The following is a 24,960-nucleotide window of genomic DNA, read 5'->3' as shown; positions in this document are numbered from 1 at the left end:
AAAGAACTCGTATTAAGCTGGGACTATGAACTATATTTACGTGAATTGAGGCGTCAAAAACACAAATTAAAACAAAGAAATTAGATACTCATCAAATCACTCAGTACAGATACACAAACACAATATGAATTGTCCACTCAGTATCAAACTATCAATCACTTGATACTAGCTTTAAATAGCAAGTTGTTATAAAGTCTCCCAAAATCTCTCAATTTACTAGTTCCTGAGTAATTATTCTCCAAACCAGCAAAGTATTCCGGAATGTACAGAGGATAAAAACAATCCAAATGCGCAATAATACCAGCAGGTAGAGTAGAGTTTATTTTGGAACAGTTGCCATGGATAATTCATCACTCAGTCGCATACAAATGGAAACTACAAACCATGGAAAAGTTAAGAGCTCAGATGAATTCTATTACCAATTCAGGGAGAAACATCAGCACATGCTTTCATATATCATTTCCAGCCAAGCTATTTACAGGGTGTAGAACAACACACAAGGAATCATTGCCGGATTCAAACATTTCCACAACCTCAAATGCCACGGATACATAGAAAAAACAGGTAAGGAGAGAGGATATGCAGCGGACGGGTTCCAAGGGCTTCTTTTATCGTGCTGTGGAACAGCATTACTCCAACGCTACCAATCCTCAATCATATTAATTTAGAAGATGCGTAACAACAAGAGGCTTCACACCAAAGGGAGGGGATCAAGGAGATGGCTGGCATCAAGAAACACTTGGGAAGGATAACCGATCTCGCAGTGTGTCAAATATTGATGAAGCGGCTGCATTTTGAGAAAAAGTCTGCTTCAACCTCCCAAGTAATTCATTATCTTTAGCCTGAGTAGCAGCATCAGCAGCCTCCTTGGCCATTCCGACTCGAGCATAAGCCTGTTAATGATTCATAGATCTCATAAGCATGACACCCATCACCTTAATTGATACAGCAATGCACCTTTACAGTTGACTATTTAATCCTACATCTATTGACACTTCAGAATCAGTTTACTCTTCCTCTCTTCCTTTTAGGGTGGAAAATGAAAGCACTTGTGATACTACAGGGATTAAAATCAATCAGACTGTGATCCGGAATATTACATTAAAAAGTGAATGCGGATATCTTAAGATATGCATCCTTCTGATATCCAGTCTATGCCGTACTTGCTTATTGAAATAAACAGACAAAAGTACCTTCTTTTTATCTTCAACCAGGAACTCTGTTGTTTCCAACTTTGAAACCAAGCCGATGTACAAAGATAAAAAAAACTAGGACGATAAAGGGTGAGTCCCTCTACTACTCTATGCTTAAATACCAAGCTTGGTTCACAAGCAGGATTTGAACAAGTCACTTAATACTGCCAGATGACTGTGAACCAACAAAGGTACAATATAGATTTGTATGTCTTTCTGGGTTTCTGTACAAAACAATAAAGGTATTCTTTCATTTAAGCACATTGCTACAAAACGGAAATGCAATCATTTTGGACTAATGCAAAGCATTTTAGAGGCAAAAGGCCAAAACAGAAAGGCACAATCATTTTGGACTAATGCAAAGCATTTTAGAGGTATAAGGCTAAATGTTTTTTTCTAGCCAGTAAAGATATAAGTACCCAAGCTTTTCACAAGCATAGGTGAAAAGAAAAGGGAGTAACTACTTTTTCTATAGTAAATTCATTTGTTAGCAAAATCATCTCAGCAGGGATAGTGACCACATGTGGGTAAAGTTCAAAACTCAAACTTAAAACTATGCGGGACTACATGCCATGTCAAACATGTCTGTAGACCAAATGTGGAAATATCATAACATATACAACACTAACCTCTGCTCTTTCACGAGGATCAGTCAGCTTTGGTATGTACTTTAGTGCTTCGCCTTTCTCATCTGCATCAACACATGCTTCGACAAATGGGCGGTAACCTAGAAGAGAAAAAACAGGAGAAAAACGGATGACTATAAGATATCCATTAGCCTTCGTTAGCATATAGTATATGGTCAAAAAAGGACTTGCTTGGAATGTCTATGAACAAGTCCAAGGTGCTTCTTTCAGTGGCAGTCACAAGAAGCAGAAATACATTTCACATTGTACTTGTTGACAAAAAAAAGAAGAAAGCGAGATCACCATGGCTACAACAAAATCTAGTTTGACCAAAAAACATAATAAAGCATATCAAGCCATTAAAGAGGAAGTGTAGCTCAAACTAACTAAAATGCCACTCTAAGTGAAGGCTACTTCAGAAATTAATTAACTTTTTCAACTTCAAGAACTGATCAAATTAAGTAGGGGTTAAAAGCAGCAAAGAATTTTCAGATATCCAAAGGGGCAGCATTACATATAGCAGTTGTGCAGGGAAAGCCACTTTTGTAGACGCCTTACGGTTTATAGTAAACCTCTATTAATATGGGAGACACACTTGCAGAAACCCTATATCAGGTGTCATACCCCTAATATGTATCGCATACAACATTTTCTAATTCAAGTTCTAACTGTTCAATCTAATATCCTGCTCCTTGGAATGCAAAACCAAAGTAAACCTACTTGAATTAAACTTAACATTCATATCCTAAAAACAATCCATCATATCAATCAAGAGAAAATTAATAAATATCCAGATCATATTACAAATATCACAGGGGGAAATGCATTTACAGATATTCTGTTGAAATATTAGGGAAAGTCAGTGATTTCCTCCCGTTAAGCTACTAAGGGGACTTACCAATTGGTGGCCTTTTTTCCTTTGAAAACTTTTCCAAGGCATCCCAATCCCTAATTGTTGCCAGAGCAAAAACTTTAAGCCAATACCATCTCTTTTCAGATACCTGAATCATCCAAGAAAATTAAAATTAAGGGCACTTTAAATTGGATAAATCCAGAAGTTGAACCCACATGTACCTAAAAGAGGATGCAGAAATCACTAATAAGACAGATAAATAGAAGTACATCATCACTGTGAGCCAAAAGAGATGGTACAGACCTTAAATTCTGTTTTGACTTTCATGGCAGCACGATGGTTACCCAGCACAATGCATGTACGAATTGTATCGCTTATACTTGAATCCACAAAGATGGCCTGTTTTGTAGTCACCTCAAACTCATGTTGCATCCTATATCAATATATGAATGATACGACATTTAAATAGAAGTTAAGCAGAAAAGAATGGAAACTAAAAAAGTAGAAAGGTTGCAGAAGGACGAGACTATTCTGGAAGTTTGTCACTCTAATTGTCAAAGAACATTGTTGCAACAATAAAATTGTCATGGCACATAAATAATCATCTGTTTCTTGCTGAGCAGTACTTGATGAAATTCAGAACTTATTGACATGGTTATCCTATAACAGCTGGGGTACTATCCTTGGCAGCTAAAACTTGGGAAGAAAATGAAAGGCTTTACTGGGGACTCTCCCTTAGTGAGACTTTGGAGATTTAAATCATCTCCTGATCCATTGCGAAGTCTCCTCTAAACTCTAAAGTCTAAACTCTGGTATTTATGTAGAATTCCAGAAAAACCATTCTAGCTACCTTGACATAAAATAGACTTAAGTTCTATAAATATATGCAGAAAAACTTATCCCTCAAAAAGAAATTATGGGAAGTCCAAATAAAAATTGGGAAGACATAATACACCTCATATGATCTAAGAAAAGTAGGGATCAATTGAACCACAGAGATGAGATACACATATAGTGGATAATATTACAGTTGAGATTATTTTCCGACTTGTAGCAGCAACTATTCTGAAACTCTCATCTAATTTAGCTTTGCATTTTTTTACTGCAGCTAGCGCACTAGACTAATATGATAGAAAGGCTTCTCTCGCTGGTTGGAAATGTTATCAGATGCCTAAATATAAGCCTAATGCACACTCAGCATCACTCAGAAGAAGCGATTGATTGGACCATCAACTCAAGACAACAAGCAGGAAGAAAAATGAGAAGTAAGAGCAAGCAAAAGAAATAGTGAAAGAGCTCCACTGAATCATCAACACAATGACTCGATAACTAATACCGAAGGAAATGTCACCTTAACAATTTTGCATGCTCCTCAGCAGCTTTTGATTCAAAAACATATTCCTTTGTTTCTACAAATAGATGCTGGGCCTTCTCAATGAGTTTTATTCTTGGACCATGAAGTGGAGATCCTTTGCTAGCCATGGGATTCTTAGACAATTCCCATGACTCTTTCCATAACAGAAAAGCTACATCCTACAAGATTGAAATCTTTGTCAGATAGAGAAAGTTGAATAGAGAGAAGAGTAGAGAGAATCATCATGAACTGTACAATACTAGCCTTTAGCAGCAACTTTTACATGTCTTGACAATTTAAGCTAAAAACAAGATACAACAGACAGGATTACAGAGCAATTACAACGGGATTCCAGAAGTAGGCAAATTGAAAAATTGTTAGAAGAGTTCCTACAAAAAAAAATTTATTGGTAAATAGCTCCTATAATATTCTTTTACCAAATTCCATCTACTAAGAAATATAAACGGAAGGATATGAGCAACAATATGCAAATTAAAATTGATAAATAGCTCCTAGAACATAGTATTTTTGATATGTAGAGTTCCTAGAATGTTATATTACCAAATTCCATCTACTAAGATATATCAATGGAGGGGTAAGAGAAACAATGTGAACCAAAAAACATAAATATGATAAACATGTTACACATCGAAATCATTCCCTTCTGTTTGTTTCCAGAGAATAATGAGTGACATGTTACCCGAAAAATAGTAATAAGGAGAACCTGGAAAAAGATCAACAGATAAAAGAAACTAATTCCTTCATATACAAAGAACCTCCACTAGAACAACAAAACGGTCACAGAAACAGATATTCAATATCACTAGGATGAGATTCAATATGGCATAAACAGTTCTAAATTTCTAAAAATCAGGAACAAGATAGTCAGAAGAAAGGTGGAAAAATAAGTTGTAGTTCCACACAAACCAACCTGAAGTTGCCCCGTAGATAGGAAAAAGTCCTTCAAAAATTCATGCTTGTAATGCCTTGAGGTTGGGAAGAAGGAAAAGTGTTCAGAAGGTTAAACAAACTGCTCTTGAAGTGATGAACAATTTAAAAGTTCTCATACCGTGCATAATTAACAAACAAATCACGAGCTAGAGGTCTGGCCTGTATTGTCCCAAAGAACTCCAAAGCTGGTCTCTGGGGGAAAAAACATGTGGTTATTAATAACAACTGAACTAACTAGTCGTTTAGAAAGGAAAAAAAAAGGACTTAGGATATATATTTAACAAGAAAATCTACTCCAGACCAGTGTTTATATGTACCTTCTGCCAGATATGGAAGAGGACAAGGTAAACCAAATCAGTATCACCACTTTCAGTTGACTTCATTAGAGCAGTATCCTCTTCTCCAATGCTTAGCAAGAGAGGAACCTAAAAGAATAACATAGTTAGTACACCACAAGCTAATAAAAGCTAACCATGTCGTACATTTTGGTCACAGAAATCCAATCAACAGATTAAAGCCAGCCAAGAACAAAGAAGTTCCCTTAGATGACAACATCTATCATTGAGAGATAAGAAGTTCTAGGCTCCATTAGAAAACATGAAAGAGAGTTCCAAAAAAAGGATATTAATAGAAAGACAAAATGCACTTAAAAGAATTAACAAACCTGCTTAGATGAACGTGGCTCATGTTCAACAAGCATGGCAGCTAACTTCCGACGGCCATTCTTATCCGCATGAGCAGCAACTGCAGCATAAGATATTCCCTTGCATATCTTCAGCTGACATACCAAAAATTTACATGAGACTTTGCACTACAATAATTGATGTTGGACAGCTTATTCCAAACACAAACCTTATCAAGTAACATCTCTAGAAGAGTGGCATCAGGGATTGCCACCGATGCTGTTATCTTTGTAGATGCCCAGTGCATGACTACAACCTCCTATACACATAGTGCAAAAACAACATTATAAGCTACCATTTTGACAAGGTAAACAATATAAGCTAACATGTAAGAATTTCAGAATCCATCTGGATACATCATTTCTTTCCCTTCGACTTTTGGAAGTTCACTTTGAGTCAGTTTTAATTGATGCAAAAATACAAGTTCAGGGAAATGCCTCATAAAATCCAATATATTTGAGAGAAGACAGTAGATTACACACATAAGAAACAATGTTGTTGAGAATATCATTCACTAATAAAAAGTGTGCTCTCTCTAATAGCTTAAGCTTTTAGATGAGATGGTCACAAACTTCAACATGGTATCAGAGCATGCAGACGATACTCACTGTCACCCAAATTAAAAAGAATTTCCACGTGCTTGACCATGAAAAAGAATCAGTCCCGCACGTGAAGAGGCGTGTTGAGAATATCATTAACTAGTAAAAAGTGTGCTCTCTCTAATAGCTTAAGCTTTTAGATGAGAGCACAGTTTTTATTAGTTAATGATATTCTCAACAAATGTAATAACAGACGTCAATCTTATATGATCTCCAAAAAACAGCCAACATATCATATAAACTGACATGTTATGAACATGAGCAACTAGGGTCTAAACTCCATTACAGATTATAAAAGTAGTAATAAGGTAAGGACATATCTTCTTAATTGGACCACATCTAAAAGAAAGAAGCTTGATAGAGATATGAAGTTCTGCAAAAAAGCATACCTGATTCATACTAAGATATTCTGATATTTGTAGTGCAAGAAGGTGGCGATGAGCATTAATAAGACGAGCAATCAGAACAGTAGGTGTAAGCAACTGCCAGGAGAAAATGTCAGGAAAAGATCCATACAGAGAGTTCAGAGAATTTAGTGCACAACTCCACTTAAAACAAGGAAGTATACAGTACCTTATACTGTTGAATACTGAGCGGAATGCCAATATCTGGGTGACGTACAGCATTTAGTACTCGTAAAGTTTTACTCATCTCTTGAATGCGGTCCCGTTGAAAATGGCTGCCAAAGCCAACTGGATATCATTAACAAGAGAAGAAATCAGAATAGAATGATCTCTAGATAAGATCAACTTTCCAACAGCTTCATAAGTTAGGAGAAGGTCTATAGAAAAACAAATAAAAGGCCCATTGTTCCATTATTTTCATCCATTTTAACATACTGCATATTCAGCATTCAAGTTGCAAACAAAGTAAAGTTCTGGCCACTTCCTCATGATAACAAATCCCATGAGAACTGACCATTGGTTTAGTGATTGGTCCTAAAGTACGCAAGCACATAATTGACACTCCAAAACTAATCTCCACTTCCCCTCTGATCCTTGAGGCCTTGACCCTTCATCTCTTGTACTCGAAGGAAGAAAAAGATGGAAATCCCAAAAAACAAAAAAAAAAACAAAGAACAAACAAACAAATCCCTTTTCTTAGTTGTGTCCTCCCCACTTTGGATCACATTTTAGTCCTTAAGCTTCATTGAGGACTTTGGACTGACTGCATCAAACACAGACCTTATGATGGCATCATTGTTCTGGCATGTACCCAAATGAGAAACATGTTGATTTTTCAACAATCCCACACCTCACATATGGAACACAATCCCCTCACTGCCATCACATTCCCTGCTCCAGAATATAGATTACTGGTATTTGTTGTTCCCCCTTATCTAGAACGGTAGAACTAGTGTTGTGAAAGGCGATCGCCTCGTCGCCAATGGCGAGAGGCGAGGCGACCCTTCATCACCTTTTAGCTTTGTGGCGAGGCGATCTTCAAAAGGCAATGCCATGGCAACAATGGTGACAAAAGCGGGAAAGGCATGGCCTTTTGTATTTTCCTTTAAAGAAGACAACCAATTTAGGATTTTAAAGTTCAAAGGTAATTTTAAGTTTGTCTTTCCAAATTTGCACAGTTGCACTCTTAGACTGGGACTGCGACTCCAACCAGTCGACTAGACTAAACTTCTCTGATGACCAACCAGACTTATCCGGCGACTCCAAAGTCTAACCAATATGTATTTCTTCTTTTCTTCTGCATATTTCTTCTTCCTCTGTTTATTTTTCCTTCTTCTTCTTCAGAGTTACTTCTACCTCTATTTTTTTTCTCACTGTTTTGACTTTTGTTCTATTTTTTTCTCATTCAAGTTCTGGACTTTTAGTATGTACTATCTATTTTCAGTTTTTGAATTGAAATATTTACTAAAATGTTATTGCTATTGAGATTTTGATTATTTATACGTGCAACTAAATATTTTAATTTTTTAATATTAATTGGCACCGCACTTCAAAAATGTGAGTGCCTCGCCTCTCGGTGAGGCAGACCCTTGTCGCCTTTCACCGTCCAAAACACTGTCTAGAACTAGCACTAATAAGGAAATGGTCCTAGATTGTACTTCTCTCCGAATTCGTTGAATTGTCTTGTGTTACCAAAAGAAGGTTGAGCAACATATATTCATGATATAACAAACGCCCAGTTCACATAGTTCTGCTATCCGGTGAACAAAGTGGTTCCAATGAACCGACCGGGAGAGAGAATTATTTTTTCAAGGCTGCCAGCGGGCTGGACCCAAGCTCAGTTTGAGGAAGCCTCTTTTTAACTGCCAAATATTCATTAATCTTCAAGAGACACCATCAACCTATAGCCCAGATGCATATTTTTTTTAAGGAACGGTCAGTAAATAAATACAAAGTAGTTTATGTAGACACTTTTCATTTACTAGTATCTCTCTGGTGTAGCTTACAGGAAAAGCAACATTACCAGGTTAATACAATTTGAGAAGTTCCCATCATCGCTTGTTTATAAAAACTACTCCATCACCAATTAGCTTGTTTTATGACCAGAAAGAAAGTAGATCGCCATAGCAAGAAATGCCTTATCCTTTGATGCCTCTTATAAGCGAGGAATTATGAGTGCAGTGATATTAACCGAATGATGCAGGCACAGAAAGCACTGCCTCCTCAAAAGGAATTTTTTTTTTTTTTTGAAAATGGCAACTCTCCTCAAAAGGAATTTAGACAAGAAAAGAACCTAAATATCTACATAAGCCAGGAGACAGATCTTTTTTCCCTCCTCTGCTCATATGAAACTAGCATTAGATAGCTATTGTCAACATATACAGCATCAGAGTTTGAATATGTACCAACACCAGAGGCAAAAAGTAAAATGGAATTTCTCTTTTTCTTAGGAAGCAGTAAAATAGAAATTTTTAGAATATCATCTCTACAATTAAGCCAATAGACCTACCTGCAAAAGGCTTGGCCGTAGCTTGCTGCTCTTAAAAGCGTCCGTTGCTGTGAGACATCAAATTCATGACCTGCTGCATCAATACATGCCTCAACCGCCTCGGGCAGCGAAGACCGTATCAGTCTCAGATTCTCATCAGCCTGATAAGTGATTAATAGATCAGAATTCACCCAAAAGTGAACTTCAAACAGTTTTTCTCTGCTATGTATACTCAAACATGAACATCTGACAGATGAAGTTGAAACAATGGTGTTCCTAGAAGAAAAGACTAAAAGGAAGAACCTTAGGAGCTGATTCAAAAGAAAAGAGGACATACCAAAGGTATTTACCAATCCTTTCAAGTTTAAATTTCTGTCTCTCACCTTCGAAATACAAATTCCAAAATAAAAAGTACTTCACTAGCTAAAGCATTCTAGAACAGACAAAAAACGTTCTGATGATCAGAAACTCGACGATTGAATTCAAATCCAGTAGGTTATATAGATGCATCTCTAAATAAAAGATAAAGAACAGAACACCATCACTTACACACTGTATCCGTTTTTTCAGGAAAAAAGGCCGAGGGAGAAAATTTAAGTTTTCCTAAACATTAACGACACAAAAAGTGTGTGCCCAAGTTCACAACTGTTTATAGATGAGTAGATATATCTTCATCCAGCATTAGATGAATGATTTCCCAATTCAGAATACCAAAGATGACCCCATGAAAAGGTAGATACCCTTATTACATCGTCCTAGTCAGACCTCTTTCTTTCTACTATTTTTTTTTTTGATGACAAGGGAAACCCGCAGCCGCTACCCTTTGGGTGCGCACAGGGTAAAACCCCCGCTCCTATGCAATAGCTCGCAAACTACATAGGAGAGGTAAACCGCACTAGGCAAGCCTGGTGCGACGAGCTCGACCCAGAAGGCAAATCCCTTGCTTTCGCTGGCAAGGGGTTTCGAACTTGAGACCTCCAACATGGAAGTCCAAGCTCAAACCTCTTTCTTTCTACTATACTAAAAGGAAAGTAAGAAAAATGTAATGACGATCAGAGGACTTGAGTAATTTGACATTTAGTCATATCTTGTCTTCAATAATTTATATATCTGAATGCCTGTTACAAACCGGAGTTCATTATCATACTCCTGCCTTTAGATGGCTACAAACAGTCAAACATTGCTGGTTGAAATTACCAAGCATTAGCCCAGAGCGAAGCAATAAAATTTGATTAGTTAATAGAAAAAAAAGCATTCATGCAACATCCCCACACTGTAAGAAAGAGCAGAGAAGGAAAAGCAGAACCTGTCAATACAAGGTATAAGAACAAACGACAGCACTTTATTATTTGATTTCAGCAAAGATAAAGAATTCATCATCGTCACAATTGTTGCAACTACAAGAAATCTAAATGTCAACTTATTTAAACGCCACACTTTATTTTATGTCATGTACAACATTGGGCTAGGCATGAAGATGGAGGTAATGGCAGTAGAGAACGTGGGAAATGATGTATCATGGTAGTGTACTTATAGTAGGAATTGATATACTTGTGGAGAAAATTGACTTCATGCAAAAGACAATAGCTAAGTATTTTTCATTTTTTATGCTACCCTATGTCAAATGGGATTGTCAATTATATATATTTTTTTAAATTAGTAATTTTGATGGGATTGTCAATCATATTACGCATCCCAGGGTAGGTATGCAGGTATGGAAACAAGCTTGGATGCAGAAGTAGATATAGATTTGTTAGAAGATATAAATATATGCACATATGAACAAAGTCTAACTATGTTCATTCAATTGTAATATTTGGAGATCGAAATAGGCAAGTTGGTTCTTTGTCACTTCATAGAGTAAATACCAAAAGATATAGCCTACCTTGGCACTCCGCCTGTCAAAATGATCTAAGGCATCATAAAGCAAAGCTGCAGGTAGTGTGCTGCCAATCTGAAATATGGAGACAGTTGAATCTGGAACTCGATGAAGAAATTCCATACTCATATTGGAGAGTATTCTAACGCCATCGCATTCAGGGATAAGGAGAACTGGTTCATCATAAAAGTAGCGTACAGGGTCTCCATAAGGACCCACCATTAGAAGCATATCATCCCAGTAGAGTAGTACACTGTCCATTCCACACCAAGCTAGCTGCTCAGGGGGTAGGGCTGACTAGAAACACAAAAGCAATAACATGGTAAGGAAAGATTCACCGTCTTATAGAAAGATACCGAATGATGAAACTAAAAAAGGTGGTGTACATATGTGATATTAATCGAGCTAAAAAGCCAGAAAGCATTTGTTACATTAACAAGAAACAAAAATGCAACTGCAGCATATTATCTGAAAAAAATGTATAAGCAACAATATGGTAGGACTTCGTAAAAATCACTCCAGTTAGCACTTACAGAATAAAGAGCAAGAAGAATTTACTTAGAATAATGTAGAAACAGTAAGTTAGAGTATTGGAATGACAAAACCACCTCACAAGGATACTCGAAAATGACACTGGAGAAGTCCGTGGACATAACAAGAAGCCTTCCATCATGTGTAAAAGATGCCAAGAGCTTCCCATTCTGGGAAACCACCATTTTCTGTAGAGGCCCAATTCCAAGTCCAACCTCCTGAACGCCATCCTCTTCCACCAACAGCACATGATCAGCAACACCCATCAGTACCTCCACATTGCCAGACATAGTATACTGTGGTTCAATCACAGCCATACATAAAGGAAAATCCTCCAAGTCAGTATCCGCCAATTTGACAGGTTTTGGATTATTAAAATCAGGTATACAATAAACCTGAAACGCCTCATTGATACAAACAACACCATTTCCCCAGAAAACACACTCAACTACACTGTGAGTAAAACAATCTGCGCCTAACGTAAGCTGAGAATTCGGTTCAATAGGCTCGGCATGGATGTTATAACGATAAACAGTACCATCCTGAGTGATACAAACTAGAATTTGATCGTCAGTCCATGACATACCGATAAGTCGACCCCCGGGATTCTTCCAGACTGTTTCGGAGATCTGAACACCAGCGGAATTGAAAATTCTGAGCTTACGAAGGGCAGATTCGGCGTAGAGCTGGACGATCTTAGCATCGTCACGGATGACGGCGATTGGACCACCGAAAGGAGCGCAGGCGACTTTGTTGCGCGTGAGGTCGACGTGCTTCCATTGCATCTGGTAAATTTCAGGTTTCCGGTAGTAGCGATTGTAGAGGAGCTGCCATTCTGCGGCCACAGTGACTGCCGCCATGGGAGGAATTGGTGGTTGAGTTTAATTTCCGATCAAAGAGATCAATGGATCCGAAATTGAAAAAATGGAGTAAAGTACCATCACGGAAAGCCGGGAAATTGGATCGCTGCGATTTATGTCGGGTCGGGTCAGGGGAGCTCCGTTTTATGGCCTTTTTTTTTATTTGGGTCAACTGCCCCAATGTATTCTTCCGTTTTGTCGTTTTTTGGATTTCTTATTGTTCCTTTATGTATTTTAAATTCTTTTGGGTGGAAGTGTCAATGAATAGTTGAAGATAGAAAATGGAAGAGTTTTATCGGGACGTGGTGGAATGATTGATATTCCTTGTTTTTTAACTAGAGGTGAGTGTCGCTCACAAAAATGGATCTTACGTACACGAATTCAGATTTTGATTGAGCATGTGAGTTTTGTTAGTATATATGGGTTGTGATAGATGGTTAGGAATTTGAGATCCTTCCATCCTTAATCAGAAGTGAGTGACCCTCACATAAATGAGTTCTGCATTGTCTAATACAAATTTAATGAGACTTCCATTCATTATTGGAAGAGTTTTAGGGGGATTAAGTAAGGTGTTAGAACATGAATTTTGTGCTACTTTGAGAATATATATATATATATATATGAAGTCAAGTTGAAAAAAATTATAGAAAACTTAAAATTATATTTGGACATATAGTTTACATTAAAAATTGTTTACTTTTTAAAGTGGCTAAAATTCAAACTTGAAAAACTCAACTTCAAGTCGGTGAAGAAGAGCAAAAAAATGGTAAGTTCAAAGTGCCCCCTAAGGTTCGTTTGGATAAAGAAACTTTCCTTTAAAAAAATTGTTTGATTATACATTTGGATCGACTTCTTCATTTGAAACATTTTCTTCATTTACAGAATTTCAACCTGTTTTCAAGTAAAATATATGTTCAAACACAATTTTAATTTTCAATTTCAAAAACTAGTTTTGCCAAATTTAACCAAATCTATATCTAAACGCTTACTAAACCTATGCACATATTGATGCTCAAATCTCAATCCTTCATATCTTGTTGTTTTAAAAAATAAAATAGGTGAACCAAGAATTTTTCTCTAAAAATAAACATAACAAATTTCACTCTAGAACTAAGAATATTATAAGTCTTAACAAAGCCTAATGGTGGATGTATCCTAAATTTTTGGAAGGCCAAACATTATGAAATTAGTTAACCATTAAAATACAGTCACAAATTTAACCTAAAACTCAGCAAGAGACTAACTATAATCTCTTACTACTATAAAAGGCATTAATTGTATGAGAAATTGCCTTTTCCAGCATAAAACTCAAGTTTCAGTGTTTTGAACATCTACACGAGTCAATTTATTCTGACATTTTTTTGAGGGGTTGTTTTGGGTCGCGCCCAAATCAACCCACCAATAAATACATATTGCTTAACTCGTGTAAGTTTGAATAAATCGGATGTGTTACATGTTTTTGCATCAATTTTGTCGTCATGTCATTGTGTCATTCAAGGTAATTCACTTTTTGGCCATTTGATATTGAAAATCGTTATTTCAACCTTATTTTTTTAGCGTTAAATTAATTGCATAACAAAAATAAAAATGATATGAAAATTTAAGTCCAAATATATGGAACTAGGTACCACATGCATTTTCACTGTTTTTTTAATCTGAATTTTCATTGATAAAAACATAAAATTTGTTTCTTTTTATTCAGTTTCCTTTGTATTATTAAGCAATCTTTAATCCTCCTTACGTATTTAAAGATGATTGATATAATACAAAAATGATAGCTTTAGCAAAATCCTTCAACATCTTTAAAAGTAAATGTTATTTTAACCTATGGTACTTTATCAAAGAGACTTATTTTTTTCTCCATTATGTACTTAATTATTGTTCATAATCAAATGCGCTATCAACTTTTGGAATCACTTTTTCCCATTGGCCTAAGGTTATCTTGTTCATTTCAATCAGAGTTGCTTTCTTCCTTCCCAAGGTTTGCTTTACCTAATTGTTAATTCAACACATCTAAAGTTCACTTTGGTCTCTTATTTACATTCATTTTTCATTTTCACACCGCTCGATCAAATCTAATGTGAATACTATGTGGACCAAAACATCTTTTGTCATGGTTCACTTTTAACTTCATTGACTACTGGATCACACCTTTTAATACTTCTTAATTAATGAATTTTGTTTTAGTTTAATAACTACTACCTAAGCTTTTGATTGCAATTTATTTTTGAAGTCATCATCATATCATATATACTAAGGTGGACTTTTGTGCTTGGATTACATGTGACATATTAACAACTTTGGGTGAATTAGCATCATTGGCTCCCATGTGCCAATTCCTTCTCTATAGGGACCTCCTAGTGATCACTTCATATTTTATCATTGTTGACACTTTACTATAAACTACCTTGTTAGTTACAAGGACTCTTTAACTAATTCAACATACATGCATGGTAAATAATTTCAATCTTACGGTATAATTTTCTGACAAAGGGGAGTCGGATGAATCCCGTTGCGCCCTTGCTATAGACTAGCTAGTTCCACAAAAAGATTTAGCAAATACAGAATTATTGTCTGTGGTCCAAGGTTTATAATACATACAAGTGAAATGAAGCACGTAAGTAGGCCAAAATATGTCATGATGAGATACAGAAATTGATTGCAAGTATATGATAATGGAGGGTCCATTAAAGATTAAAAGCTATTTAGCAATCACATTTGCAAAATCTACTGCATAAAGTTGCATGTCATGGTCCACATGTCTTCTACTGTTATTTTTTTAAATTATCACACGATGTGTAATTGTCTTTTTCAATCAAAAAAGTGTCTACTAATTACCTGATAAATAACATTACGTATAATTCTAATGCATTGTTGAATTAGCAAGTTCATATATCGGCGAACATGACCTTAGATAGGAGGTCATAGAGAATACAATAGAGGGGTTGAGGGTTCTCACTTATCCTTCCATACTAGTAGTCATAATATTACTCAGAGTTTCTTGTAATTCCATTTCTGTTATTATTTAATGAATCTTGCACTTTAATTATCATATTATTTTATTGTAGCGACTGCTTCTTTTTTAGTATGCTTTGTCATGCGTTTTTTAAACAGTTTGTCTTGGCTTCTTCACTAGCGTTATTTTCATTTTTCAAACTGCTTTGTAAAGTTTTTACTTGAGCCGAGGGTCTATAGATATAAGCCTCTCTACACATGCACTAATCTCTTCATACCCCACTTGTGAAATTACACTGCTTTATCTTATTGTTGTGTTTGTCAAGTTAACATAATTTATGTTAACTGGCTGATAGTTTAATGAGTTGATATTCTGTTCATTTGAAAAAGCAAACCACCCACAGCATAGACAAGAAATACTTATCAATACTAGTGACCATGCTTCTTCTCAGTAGTGGGTAAGTAAAGACTAAAATTATACACATATATTGTCAAATATACTTGATATTTTTTTGAAAAAAATTTCCCACTCTGACTTTGTTGTGCTCTGTCATACCACATTCTCTCCATTAAAAAAAAAAAAAGCCTGTTATAAGGTCCCTACCAGGTTGAAATCACAGCTTATTTCCCACTATAAAAATATGCACTATAGTCTATATATGCCAAACATTGTTAATTTGTTTAAAGTTAGCATTTCACTTTGGCTTCTTTGCAGAATTGATGATGATTAAGGCTTCCTAGAAAGGAAATATTTGTTTTTCAACGACGTCTTTAGATAAATCGTTGTTCAATTGGTCATTGCAGTGGAATAGAAGAAAACAATGTACCTGAAGAGCTTAACAAGTTAAGTTCAAGAAGTTTTGCTGGTGCTGTCTCTCTTTTCAGCTCAGTTCCTTCAAGACAGAGTTTTGTAGCATTAGCAATATAGGAGTAGTAGCAACATGATACGAATTACCACGCAGAAGGTGATTCTTCATGTGGCGATTTTCATCATCGTTGCTCTTCTGCCATTAGTTACAGCAACTCAGAAGCATGCGAAAAAGATTATTCACGAATGCAGTGACCATAAAGTCCTTGAGGTTATTCACATTTGTATCTCATACTCTGCTTCAATTTTCCTTTGAAAAAGTATAACGTAAACGAATACTTGTGATTTAGTCATATATGTTTAAGGCAGCAACTGATTTTTTCTATATCAAATTTCAGCCAAGTCCAAAGTTGTCATTTCAAATTATTCTACATGGAATTCTCCTCTGGGCTTCCATGGGGTTCTTGATGCCTATCGCGATTCTTGTAATAAGAATGTCGAATAAAGAGCAAAATGGAAGAAGGCTAAAGATGATTGTGTATACTCATGCTTCTTTACAGGTAAATAAAATCACTTTTCATTGATTCATTGTGAATGTGGGAGGGAAAAAGCTAACGCGTACTCAGTGTTTGCACCAAACCAATGAATAAAGACATGTATTTTTCATATCTTAAAAGTTAAATTGTTTGGTTTGGTGCAAACACTGAATACGAGTAATTGTTTCGTCAACGAATGGTATACTTCAAATCATTGACATGAAAATCAGTATCTCAACAGTTACTAAACTTTTATTATTACAGATTTGAACTTTGTTTATGAGATAGAAGTACCCCACATTTCACCTCTAATGATATTGAAAGAGAGTAAGAGTTATGATTACACATTTGCTAATAATTAAACTAGCTAGCCCACAATTTATTATTAGGTAATTTTAAGTTAAAAGTTCATTTATCCCTCAGTGATGAATGCTTAGTGATAAAGGAAATAGAGGAGTTGTAAAGTCTCTTATTTGAGTACTACAACTAACTCTATCTTTATTAAGAAATGAGATCAATTAAAGTTAAATATGAATGTTAGGTATAACCGTTTAATTTTATCATGGCATACTTTTGGTACATTGCATGTACATCATTATGTAGTGCATAACACGACAATAATACCATAACAGATATACTTACTGACAAGAGAGAGCGAGACTGAAATTTTATATTCAATATTTACTTATGTTTTGGTTATTTTTCAGATACTATCTGTTCTCCTTGTAGCAGTAGCAACAATCATGTCAGTAATAAACTTTGAGAACTTTTTCGACAATACTCACCAGAGACTTGGCTTAGCTCTATATGTTGCCATATGGCTGCCATTCATCGCTGGAATTTTTCGACCTGACAGGTAAAAGATACATAAATTTCACAATGGAAGAAGTTAATGTTGTTCACTCAGTTGAATAGAAGTTTTTGTTCTTCGTATATATACAGGGGAAGCAAAAATAGGGGTGTATGGTATGCATTTCACTGGCTTATTGGAGTCACAGTTACTTTACTGGGAATCGTCAACGTATATATAGGTTTACAGGCATATAACACAAAAACAATGAAGAGCACAAGTGTTTGGAACTGGCTTTTCAGTATTGAGGTTGGTGTTATCGCGTTCATCTATCTGTTCCAAGAAAAATGGCAGTATATAAAGCAATCAGGAGGGATTTTAGGCAATGAATCAGTACGACCAACGGATCAAGAAGCATCTCCAACTCAGAAAAAGGAAATTTCACCCATGGCATAATCAGAGCCATGTTAAGACTTCAGATAAACAAATAATTTTGCCTTTACCTAACACAAATTTTCTTGTTTTTTACAGCTAACATTAGATTCTCTTCAATTTTGTTACAATTTCACAAAACAGATATTTAAGAGTTTTGTGTAGTACTATCAATGTAGAGCATCATACACAGTCTATAAAATGAAAGATATTGTGTCCACCTCTCCTCATTCACAATCGCGACAGGTTCAATCAATGAGTTAAGCATATCCAACACCATCGCGACAGATGCAGTTTGTCATTCTAAGAAACGTGATCTCATCTCAGTGGATCACGTTTTTCCTAAGAACACCAGTTAATCTAGAACTCCAAATGATCATTGATCTCGATCGATAGATACAAGGACTTTTGACAAACTTATAAAGGTTCACTATATTAGTAATAGAAACAGTGAATCTTTATACAAAGTATTTATACAAGTCATGGAAATAACTGCACATAACCTGTCGCTATTGCAATTCCTAAAATGACTAGGGGTGGAAGGATGACAAATGCTCCAATTGTAGCAAAGAAAGTTGAGTCATTCCTCTGAGATACTTCATTCAGGTAGGCTTGTCTTTTGATATTTCTCTTCTGTGAAGTAGTTAAGAACTTGGCACTAAACTTCTTCAGATTCTTACCCAAAGGAATGCTGAAGTCATCATCTCGACTTCCAACCAAGTTAGCGAGCTGATCACGAATTGTAGGTTTACCAGAGCTACTATCACTTTCATAACCTGGCCAATGATCAAGTGAATGAAGCAAATACGTCAAGTTTACTTGAAAACTTGCTATAAATTTGGGGCAGTTAGGAAGGAAAGGAACTGCAGATGCTTCGGAGATCATAGCCTAGATGTTTTGGATCAAAAGCTAGATGTATACAAATGTTAAAATTCAGTATAAGTTGACTTTCATAGATGATGAAAACTCTTTTGTGGACTTCATAGATTCCCTATAATGCTAGGAAGGAACTCAAAGTCCTTGGATATTTATACACTTTCTTAGAGCAGTTTAATGATAGTCTCGTATTACTTATCAGGAAAAAAGAAAAGAACATATACCATTTACTGCTGAGCTGCTGGAAGTGAGCTGTTCCAAGAGATCTAGCTGCGTTTGAGCAGAAGATAATGACCCTAAATCAAAATTAAAAAAACTTCAATAATCAAGCAAAACAATGTAGCCCATATCATCATACATCAAACGGGACTAAGATATGGACACCATTCGATTAGCTTATCAATTCATATTATATCAGGCAGAGGTACAGTGTACTGTGTTCATTCCACCATGATAACAATCAGAGAGGCTAACTCATACACCCATCCATCTTCTAAATATTGACACAACTTACTAAATTTTACTCTCCTATCCCAAAATAAGTGTCGTTTTTACCCATTCGAGAGTCTGTTTTGTCTAATTTTCAAAGCTAAATTGGAGTAGATCACCTCAAGATATATAATTTAAACATTCAAAAACAGTGAAAACAAACTTTGCAAGATCATATTTTCCCCCAAGTAAAGTAGATGAAGAAAGATCCACACTTTTGTTAGGAACTGACATAATCACGTGTCAGAAGCTAGCAAAACAAACCTGACGATAAACGACGATAAATATCCTCACAAACACTATAATCTCATAAATTAAAATGATGAACATAAAGTTAAAAGCATACCAGAATAAGTGGGAAGGTCTTCCTCCTTAGTGACTCTTCCATCCCCTTGTTCAGAAAGAGCAGCTCTTCTTATGGAAGAATAATAAAGTTTGTGTGTACAAGGAATGACATGTTTTGGTTGCACAAAAACAGAGCTCAAATTCAAAGCCATGTGTAGTGTAAGTCCATTAGGTATGTATGAGGCTACAAATTATGCAACTTCTATGGAGTACCTCAATTTAAACAGGTGGCTGAAAATTCCTCCACCACAAAATTTAATTTCCTTATATGTCCCTGTCCTACTAATATAATTTTTAGATTTATTTCCTTTTAATTCCCATCGTCTCATATTTTAAAAAAGAGATACTAGTGATTGTTAACGAGTGAAGCTTGCTTTAGTGATTGAACAATTTTATTATCAACTAATAAATTGAGCGTTTGAGTTATGCTAGAATGTAAGTCAAAACAGTATTGAACCTTTTTATCGAATGGGGTGGGGAAAAAATAATATTTTGATGCCCTCCTTTGTTGCTTTCTAGATGCCCTTAATTTCTTTTATTTTTATCTAAAACATCTGTATTAAAGAAAGAATTAAAAGAGTATTCCCTCTTCCTTTTTTCCCTAAGCTCTAAATATTTATTGGTTTAAGATTAAAATGATAAATTGAGGTAAGAAGCATAATTCAACATGCTTAATAAGATAAAATAAATGTAAAAGATACCTAAAATACACTTATAGATTTAGTGTACACTCTAGTCAATTTGGGGATAAGTAACATCAAGTGATTATAATTATAAATGGGACGAGATATACTTAAATTACAAATATGAAAATTGTCTCAAGAAAACTTGTCACACTAATTATTTGGGAATTGAATTCAACCTTAACTAAGAATAGAATACATAAACAAATGAGTCATATAATGATCATACAAATTAGTTGGAATTAAGATTTTGTTGTTCACATTAAATTTAGGTAACGTTTTAGTGTTTGACCATGAGTTTTTCATATTAGAAACTTGTGTTAGTTACAACACATTTTACGATATTTCACTAGTCAAGAATAAATGGTTGTATGTATATATAAAGCCAAGGTATGCTGAATATTATACTTAATTCAGAATTCAGTATTTTCAACGCGAAATATAGATTTATGTATAATAATTTTGTAAAAATAATGTTTTGGGCATGTCTCATAGTCCAAAAGCTACCTTGAAGGGACGAGAATTGTTCAAATCATCTCATTAACATCATCATTACCCAAGAACACTCATCTTATTAACCATTGATGTGGAGAATTTTTTTTCATTCTTCAACATCCCACTTCACTCCCAAAATACGGACGTCTAGTGTTTAGACAAATTTAATTTAGGGTACAATATTTGGCAAGATGAATTTTACTTTGAAACCATGTAAAAATAAATTTTTGACTTGACTTGCACCTCAAAAGCTAGCTCGAATCTATCATCACCTAGCTGTCGATGAAAAACCCAAAATGTCCAAAATAACCTCCATAACAAGTAAAGTTTTGTTGCGTGCATCTGCATAAAGTTAAAGGGCTTTCATGCCATTTTACTCAGTTACGCGTTGTTGAGAAAGGTAAGGAAATCCAGAGAGGAAAAAATATGACCGTTAGAAACAGCATTTTCAAAAAGTTAACATTTATTCCTACATTATTATTTTTATTATAAATCTAACAACTTGATTTCACCATTAATTTCTTCGAATCCGATACTCAAAAAAAGGCAAAAGCACTCACCACCCCACTCCTATCTCCATCTTTTTCCTCTGCTGGATCGCACAGATTAGATGTTCAGGTGATAATTTTTCGAAGACATATATAGCGAAGTTAAGTTTTCATCAAATGGACAACAAAATTAGTGCAGAAGAGATGAAAAATGAAGGAGAAACAACAGTGAAGGAAAGTGGCATTGAGTCTCATCCTTATGCATTTCATGTTTCTGGACCTCGAAATGTTCCTTCCCCAAATTGGAAAGATCTTATTAATTCCAGTTGGTTAGTGTTTTCTACTCATAATCTTATATTTTTCGCCTTTTCACAAAGTAGGGGTAAACTCTGCGTACAAATTAAGTTGCCTATTCTAGAATCCTGAACATATAAATTCAAAATTCTGGATCAGCCTTGCAATTTAAGACTCCCAGAGTGTTTGATTCTGTGATTTATTAATTCGATCGAACTGTGGAAAGCTTTGTTTGATTTATTGTTTTGTTTTCTAGCTTTGAGTGGTTTATATATGAAGCTGAATTGTTAATTCGAAGAGATTTTGTCTTGAATATGAACTAATTTCCATGTGTTATTAGATTTTCTTATCTAGCTAGATCCCTTTTCTGTGGAAATACTAGATGATTGCTCAATATCAAGCTAGATCGTTAATTATGAAATAATACTAGATGATTTGCTACTGACATCAATCAGTAATTCATTTGGACAGGAGGAAGGATGCTAACTATAAAAGAACAGTAATGGCCTGTTTTATCCAAGCTGTTTACCTTCTTGAGCTTGATAGACAAGAAAATAGGACAGAACAAAATGCACTTGCTCCGAAATGGTGGATACCTTTTAGGTACAAGTTGGTCGAGACTCTAAAAGATGAACGAGATGGATCCATATTTGGTGCAATATTGGAGTGGGATCGATCTGCAGCTTTGGCTGATTTTGTACTGATCAGACCGAGTGGTGCACCTAGAGCTGTTTTGGCCTTAAGGGGAACAATTCTGAAAAGCCAGACAATGAGAAGGGATATTGAGGACGATCTCCGCTTCCTAGCTTGGGAAAGTTTGAAAGGATCTGTGAGATTTAGTGGAGTTTTAAAGGCACTAAAAGCAATCGCCGACAAGTATGGGAGTAATAATGTTTGTATTGCTGGTCATTCCCTTGGAGCTGGCTTTGCTCTTCAAGTTGGGAAAGCGTTAGCCAAAGAAGGGATATACGTAGAGGCACATTTGTTCAATCCACCCTCTGTTTCACTTGCTATGAGTTTCAGAAATATCGGAGAAAAAGCTGGCTTTGCCTGGAAAAGAATCAAAGCAATGCTTCCTTCAAAATCTGATTCTCAAATCAGCTGTGAGGAACGCGGTGCAACATCTTTTCCAGTAGGCCTAAAGCAATGGGTACCTCACTTGTATATTAACAACAGTGATTACATATGCTGCTCTTATACTTATGCAGACGGAGCACAAAACGACCAAGCTGCAGCTAACAAGGAGAATGCAAAACCAACAAACTGCAGCCAAGCTGCAGCAAAACTTTTCTTGTCATCGAAGGGCAATCAGAAGTTTCTTGAGGCGCATGGATTGGAACAATGGTGGTCCGATAACTTGGAACTACAAATGGCTATTAGTAACAGCAAGCTCATTAGCCAGCAGTTGAAATCCTTGTACACTATGCCAGCTGCTCAACTAACACCAGTCAAGCGATAACAGATAAAAAAAAGTGGCTTTCGCAGCCCCTTTGCTGATATAATAACTCATTTTAAATGCAAATAGTTGTTCCTATGTCACCATTTTTGGTGTGCATTCTTACAATTTTCCTTCCCCTATCGTATTGAACAATGTGTAGCTATGAGGATGCTCTCAAGGTGGAGCCAAATAATCTCAAATGTGAAACCCATATTTTCTTCATTTGTATATTTGTATTGATGAATTACCAAACAAAACATACCATACTCTATACCCTCATCTTTTATGTGAGATTATTGAAATGGAAAAGTGCTATAAGGGTGTATGTTGTGTGATAGAAAAATGCATATTAGAGTAAAACAATAAGTTCTAAAACCTGTGATGTTATATGACAGTGAATCTTGGGCTGTTAAAGTTCAGCATATCCATAAGATGAGTGTTACAGAGATGAGGATGCTAAGATGGATGTGCGGTACACACTGAAAATAAACCAACCAATCTTTGCAGACCCTAAACATGGAAAGAAGTTGTCTCGAAAGTGTTACAATTTATTAAAATCAATACTTTAACTAAAGATTAGAACAAAATGGAAGAAAAAAAACCATACAGGTGATAGTAGATTTATATGCCTTCAGAACCAAAAAAAAAAAGATACGACTCTGCTGGGGATCGAACCCAGAATCTCTGGTTTCGTAGACCAGCGCCTTATCCATTGGGCCACAAAGTCTTTGATGTCAACGAACTAGCAATAATTGACTCAGTTAAAGACGTCTGAGGCTTAAGTGTTTTTTTTTTATGAAAAGGCTCAGCAACTATTAGTTGAAACATAGAAATGTATGTTACATTATTCATAGTATGCTGAAGTATAGATATAATCTCATAGAGTTATTCGATCTTAATACTACATAAAAATTGTAACACAAGCCAGATGACGGAATAGGAACATCTAAAATGTGTAGAAGATTATTGCATAAGCAATATATTGCTTTTTTATCCAACAATACCCTCAATTCGCTAGCATCGCCCTTTGTAATGGTCAAAACGAGTAAGTTCATCGGTCAGCAAACCAACTGATCGACACAGTTCAATGACATCAACGGCTTTGTGGCCCAATGGATAAGGCGCTGGTCTATGAAACCAGAGATTTTGGGCTCGATCCCCAGGAGAGTTGTATTTCTTTTTGGACAACAAGATCATAATATAGCATACAATTTAAAAATGATTGCCATATACTCTCTGCATGATCGAGATATATTAACATAAACAACGTAACATTATACACAACCATTTACAATATTTCCATAGCTAGATATTAACAATAATCTAGATCAGTGACGGAGCTAAGTATTCAAAATATTAAAAGAGGTACATACAAAAAAAAAAACTCAAAGAAATTCAACATGTATTGTATATACTATATACATATACATACCAGAGATTATTAATATTAACATTGGATATAACGTACCCTTAGCTCCGCCAATGTTCTAGATGATCATGCACACAAGACTTATTAGCTAAGTCTCAAAAAGAGTTGATAAATCATAACCATAATCATCAATAGAAACTTGTTCATACTGATCATGATCATAATTATTAGTAGTACTATATGAATCCATCTCCAATAACCATGACTCAATATTCCTATAATAATATTCTTCAGAAATATTATCATCCATTAATATTTCTTGGCTTCCCATCGAATAATTATTATTACTACTATTATCCAACAAACTGAAACATGGTTCGTGTAACGTCGTACTATTAATATTAATAGACGATGGTATACTTCCTTCTGATGAATCTTCTTGGCTATATTCTTGAACGATTTTCAATCGTTGATCATCATCAGGTGGTGGTGGTGGTGATGATGATGATGACGATGATCCAATATTATTATTGCCAGTAAG

The 24,960-nt window shown here is 35.4% G+C and overlaps 4 protein-coding genes and 1 non-coding gene across 5 annotated transcripts; 2 read left to right on the top strand and 3 right to left on the bottom strand.

Moving 5' to 3' along the window:
- Positions 1–422: 422 nt before the first annotated feature.
- LOC125839193 (protein VACUOLELESS1) lies at positions 423–12,486 on the bottom strand. The gene is made up of 15 exons (XM_049518167.1): positions 11,639–12,486; positions 11,037–11,327; positions 9,173–9,312; positions 6,833–6,938; positions 6,649–6,741; positions 5,830–5,919; positions 5,642–5,755; positions 5,295–5,402; positions 5,096–5,169; positions 4,958–5,012; positions 4,024–4,205; positions 2,976–3,105; positions 2,718–2,820; positions 1,823–1,920; positions 423–893 (listed from the first exon to the last, which is right to left on the bottom strand). Exons 1-15 carry the CDS (start codon positions 12,419–12,421, stop codon positions 729–731), a joined length of 2,532 nt encoding a protein of 843 aa, XP_049374124.1. The 5' UTR covers positions 12,422–12,486; the 3' UTR covers positions 423–728.
- A 3,831-nt stretch (positions 12,487–16,317) lies between these two features.
- Positions 16,318–18,134, top strand: LOC125839203 (cytochrome b561 domain-containing protein At4g18260-like). The gene is made up of 4 exons (XM_049518176.1): positions 16,318–16,455; positions 16,583–16,744; positions 17,428–17,576; positions 17,663–18,134. Exons 1-4 carry the CDS (start codon positions 16,318–16,320, stop codon positions 17,964–17,966), a joined length of 753 nt encoding a protein of 250 aa, XP_049374133.1. The 3' UTR covers positions 17,967–18,134.
- Positions 18,135–18,297: 163 nt separating this feature from the next.
- On the bottom strand, positions 18,298–19,858 carry LOC125839269 (uncharacterized). The gene is made up of 3 exons (XM_049518244.1): positions 19,654–19,858; positions 19,043–19,114; positions 18,298–18,718 (listed from the first exon to the last, which is right to left on the bottom strand). Exons 1-3 carry the CDS (start codon positions 19,802–19,804, stop codon positions 18,423–18,425), a joined length of 519 nt encoding a protein of 172 aa, XP_049374201.1. The 5' UTR covers positions 19,805–19,858; the 3' UTR covers positions 18,298–18,422.
- Positions 19,859–21,491: 1,633 nt separating this feature from the next.
- LOC125839352 (GDSL esterase/lipase At4g10955-like) lies at positions 21,492–23,155 on the top strand. The gene is made up of 2 exons (XM_049518344.1): positions 21,492–21,647; positions 22,084–23,155. The coding sequence occupies exons 1-2, from the start codon at positions 21,496–21,498 to the stop codon at positions 23,069–23,071; spliced, it is 1,140 nt and encodes a 379-aa protein (XP_049374301.1). The 5' UTR covers positions 21,492–21,495; the 3' UTR covers positions 23,072–23,155.
- Positions 23,156–23,704: 549 nt separating this feature from the next.
- TRNAR-ACG (transfer RNA arginine (anticodon ACG)) lies at positions 23,705–23,777 on the bottom strand. The gene has a single exon. It is a non-coding gene; the product is annotated as a tRNA-Arg (tRNA).
- Between the last annotated feature and the right edge of the window lie 1,183 nt (positions 23,778–24,960).

The sequence above is a fragment of the Solanum verrucosum genome, unplaced genomic scaffold, assembly GCF_900185275.1.
Source record: "Solanum verrucosum unplaced genomic scaffold, falcon-dt-bn FXZP01000170.1, whole genome shotgun sequence".
NCBI lineage: Eukaryota > Viridiplantae > Streptophyta > Magnoliopsida > Solanales > Solanaceae > Solanum > Solanum verrucosum.
Note: the sequence above shows the minus strand (reverse complement) of the source record. Positions and strands in the feature narration are given on the sequence as shown.

Bases quoted from the DNA above. Each gene is read 5' to 3' on its own strand.
- LOC125839193 (XM_049518167.1), bottom strand. From the start codon at position 12,421: ATGGCGGCAGTCACTGTGGCCGCAGAATGGCAGCTCCTCTACAATCGC. The intron at 11,328-11,638 runs GTGGTTTTGTCA...TTGTGTTTCTAG, and splicing joins TTTTCGAGTATCCTTGTGAG to TCAGCCCTACCCCCTGAGCA. The intron at 894-1,822 runs GTTAGTGTTGTA...AATCATTAACAG, and splicing joins ATCCTCGTGAAAGAGCAGAG to GCTTATGCTCGAGTCGGAAT.
- LOC125839203 (XM_049518176.1), top strand. From the start codon at position 16,318: ATGATACGAATTACCACGCAGAAGGTGATTCTTCATGTGGCGATTTTC. The intron at 16,456-16,582 runs GTTATTCACATT...ATCAAATTTCAG, and splicing joins GTGACCATAAAGTCCTTGAG to CCAAGTCCAAAGTTGTCATT. The intron at 16,745-17,427 runs GTAAATAAAATC...GTTATTTTTCAG, and splicing joins ATACTCATGCTTCTTTACAG to ATACTATCTGTTCTCCTTGT.
- LOC125839269 (XM_049518244.1), bottom strand. From the start codon at position 19,804: ATGGCTTTGAATTTGAGCTCTGTTTTTGTGCAACCAAAACATGTCATT. The intron at 19,115-19,653 runs GTATGCTTTTAA...ATTTTGATTTAG, and splicing joins AGACCTTCCCACTTATTCTG to GGTCATTATCTTCTGCTCAA. The intron at 18,719-19,042 runs GTATATGTTCTT...ATCATTGGCCAG, and splicing joins CAGCAGCTCAGCAGTAAATG to GTTATGAAAGTGATAGTAGC.
- LOC125839352 (XM_049518344.1), top strand. From the start codon at position 21,496: ATGGACAACAAAATTAGTGCAGAAGAGATGAAAAATGAAGGAGAAACA. The intron at 21,648-22,083 runs GTTAGTGTTTTC...TCATTTGGACAG, and splicing joins GATCTTATTAATTCCAGTTG to GAGGAAGGATGCTAACTATA.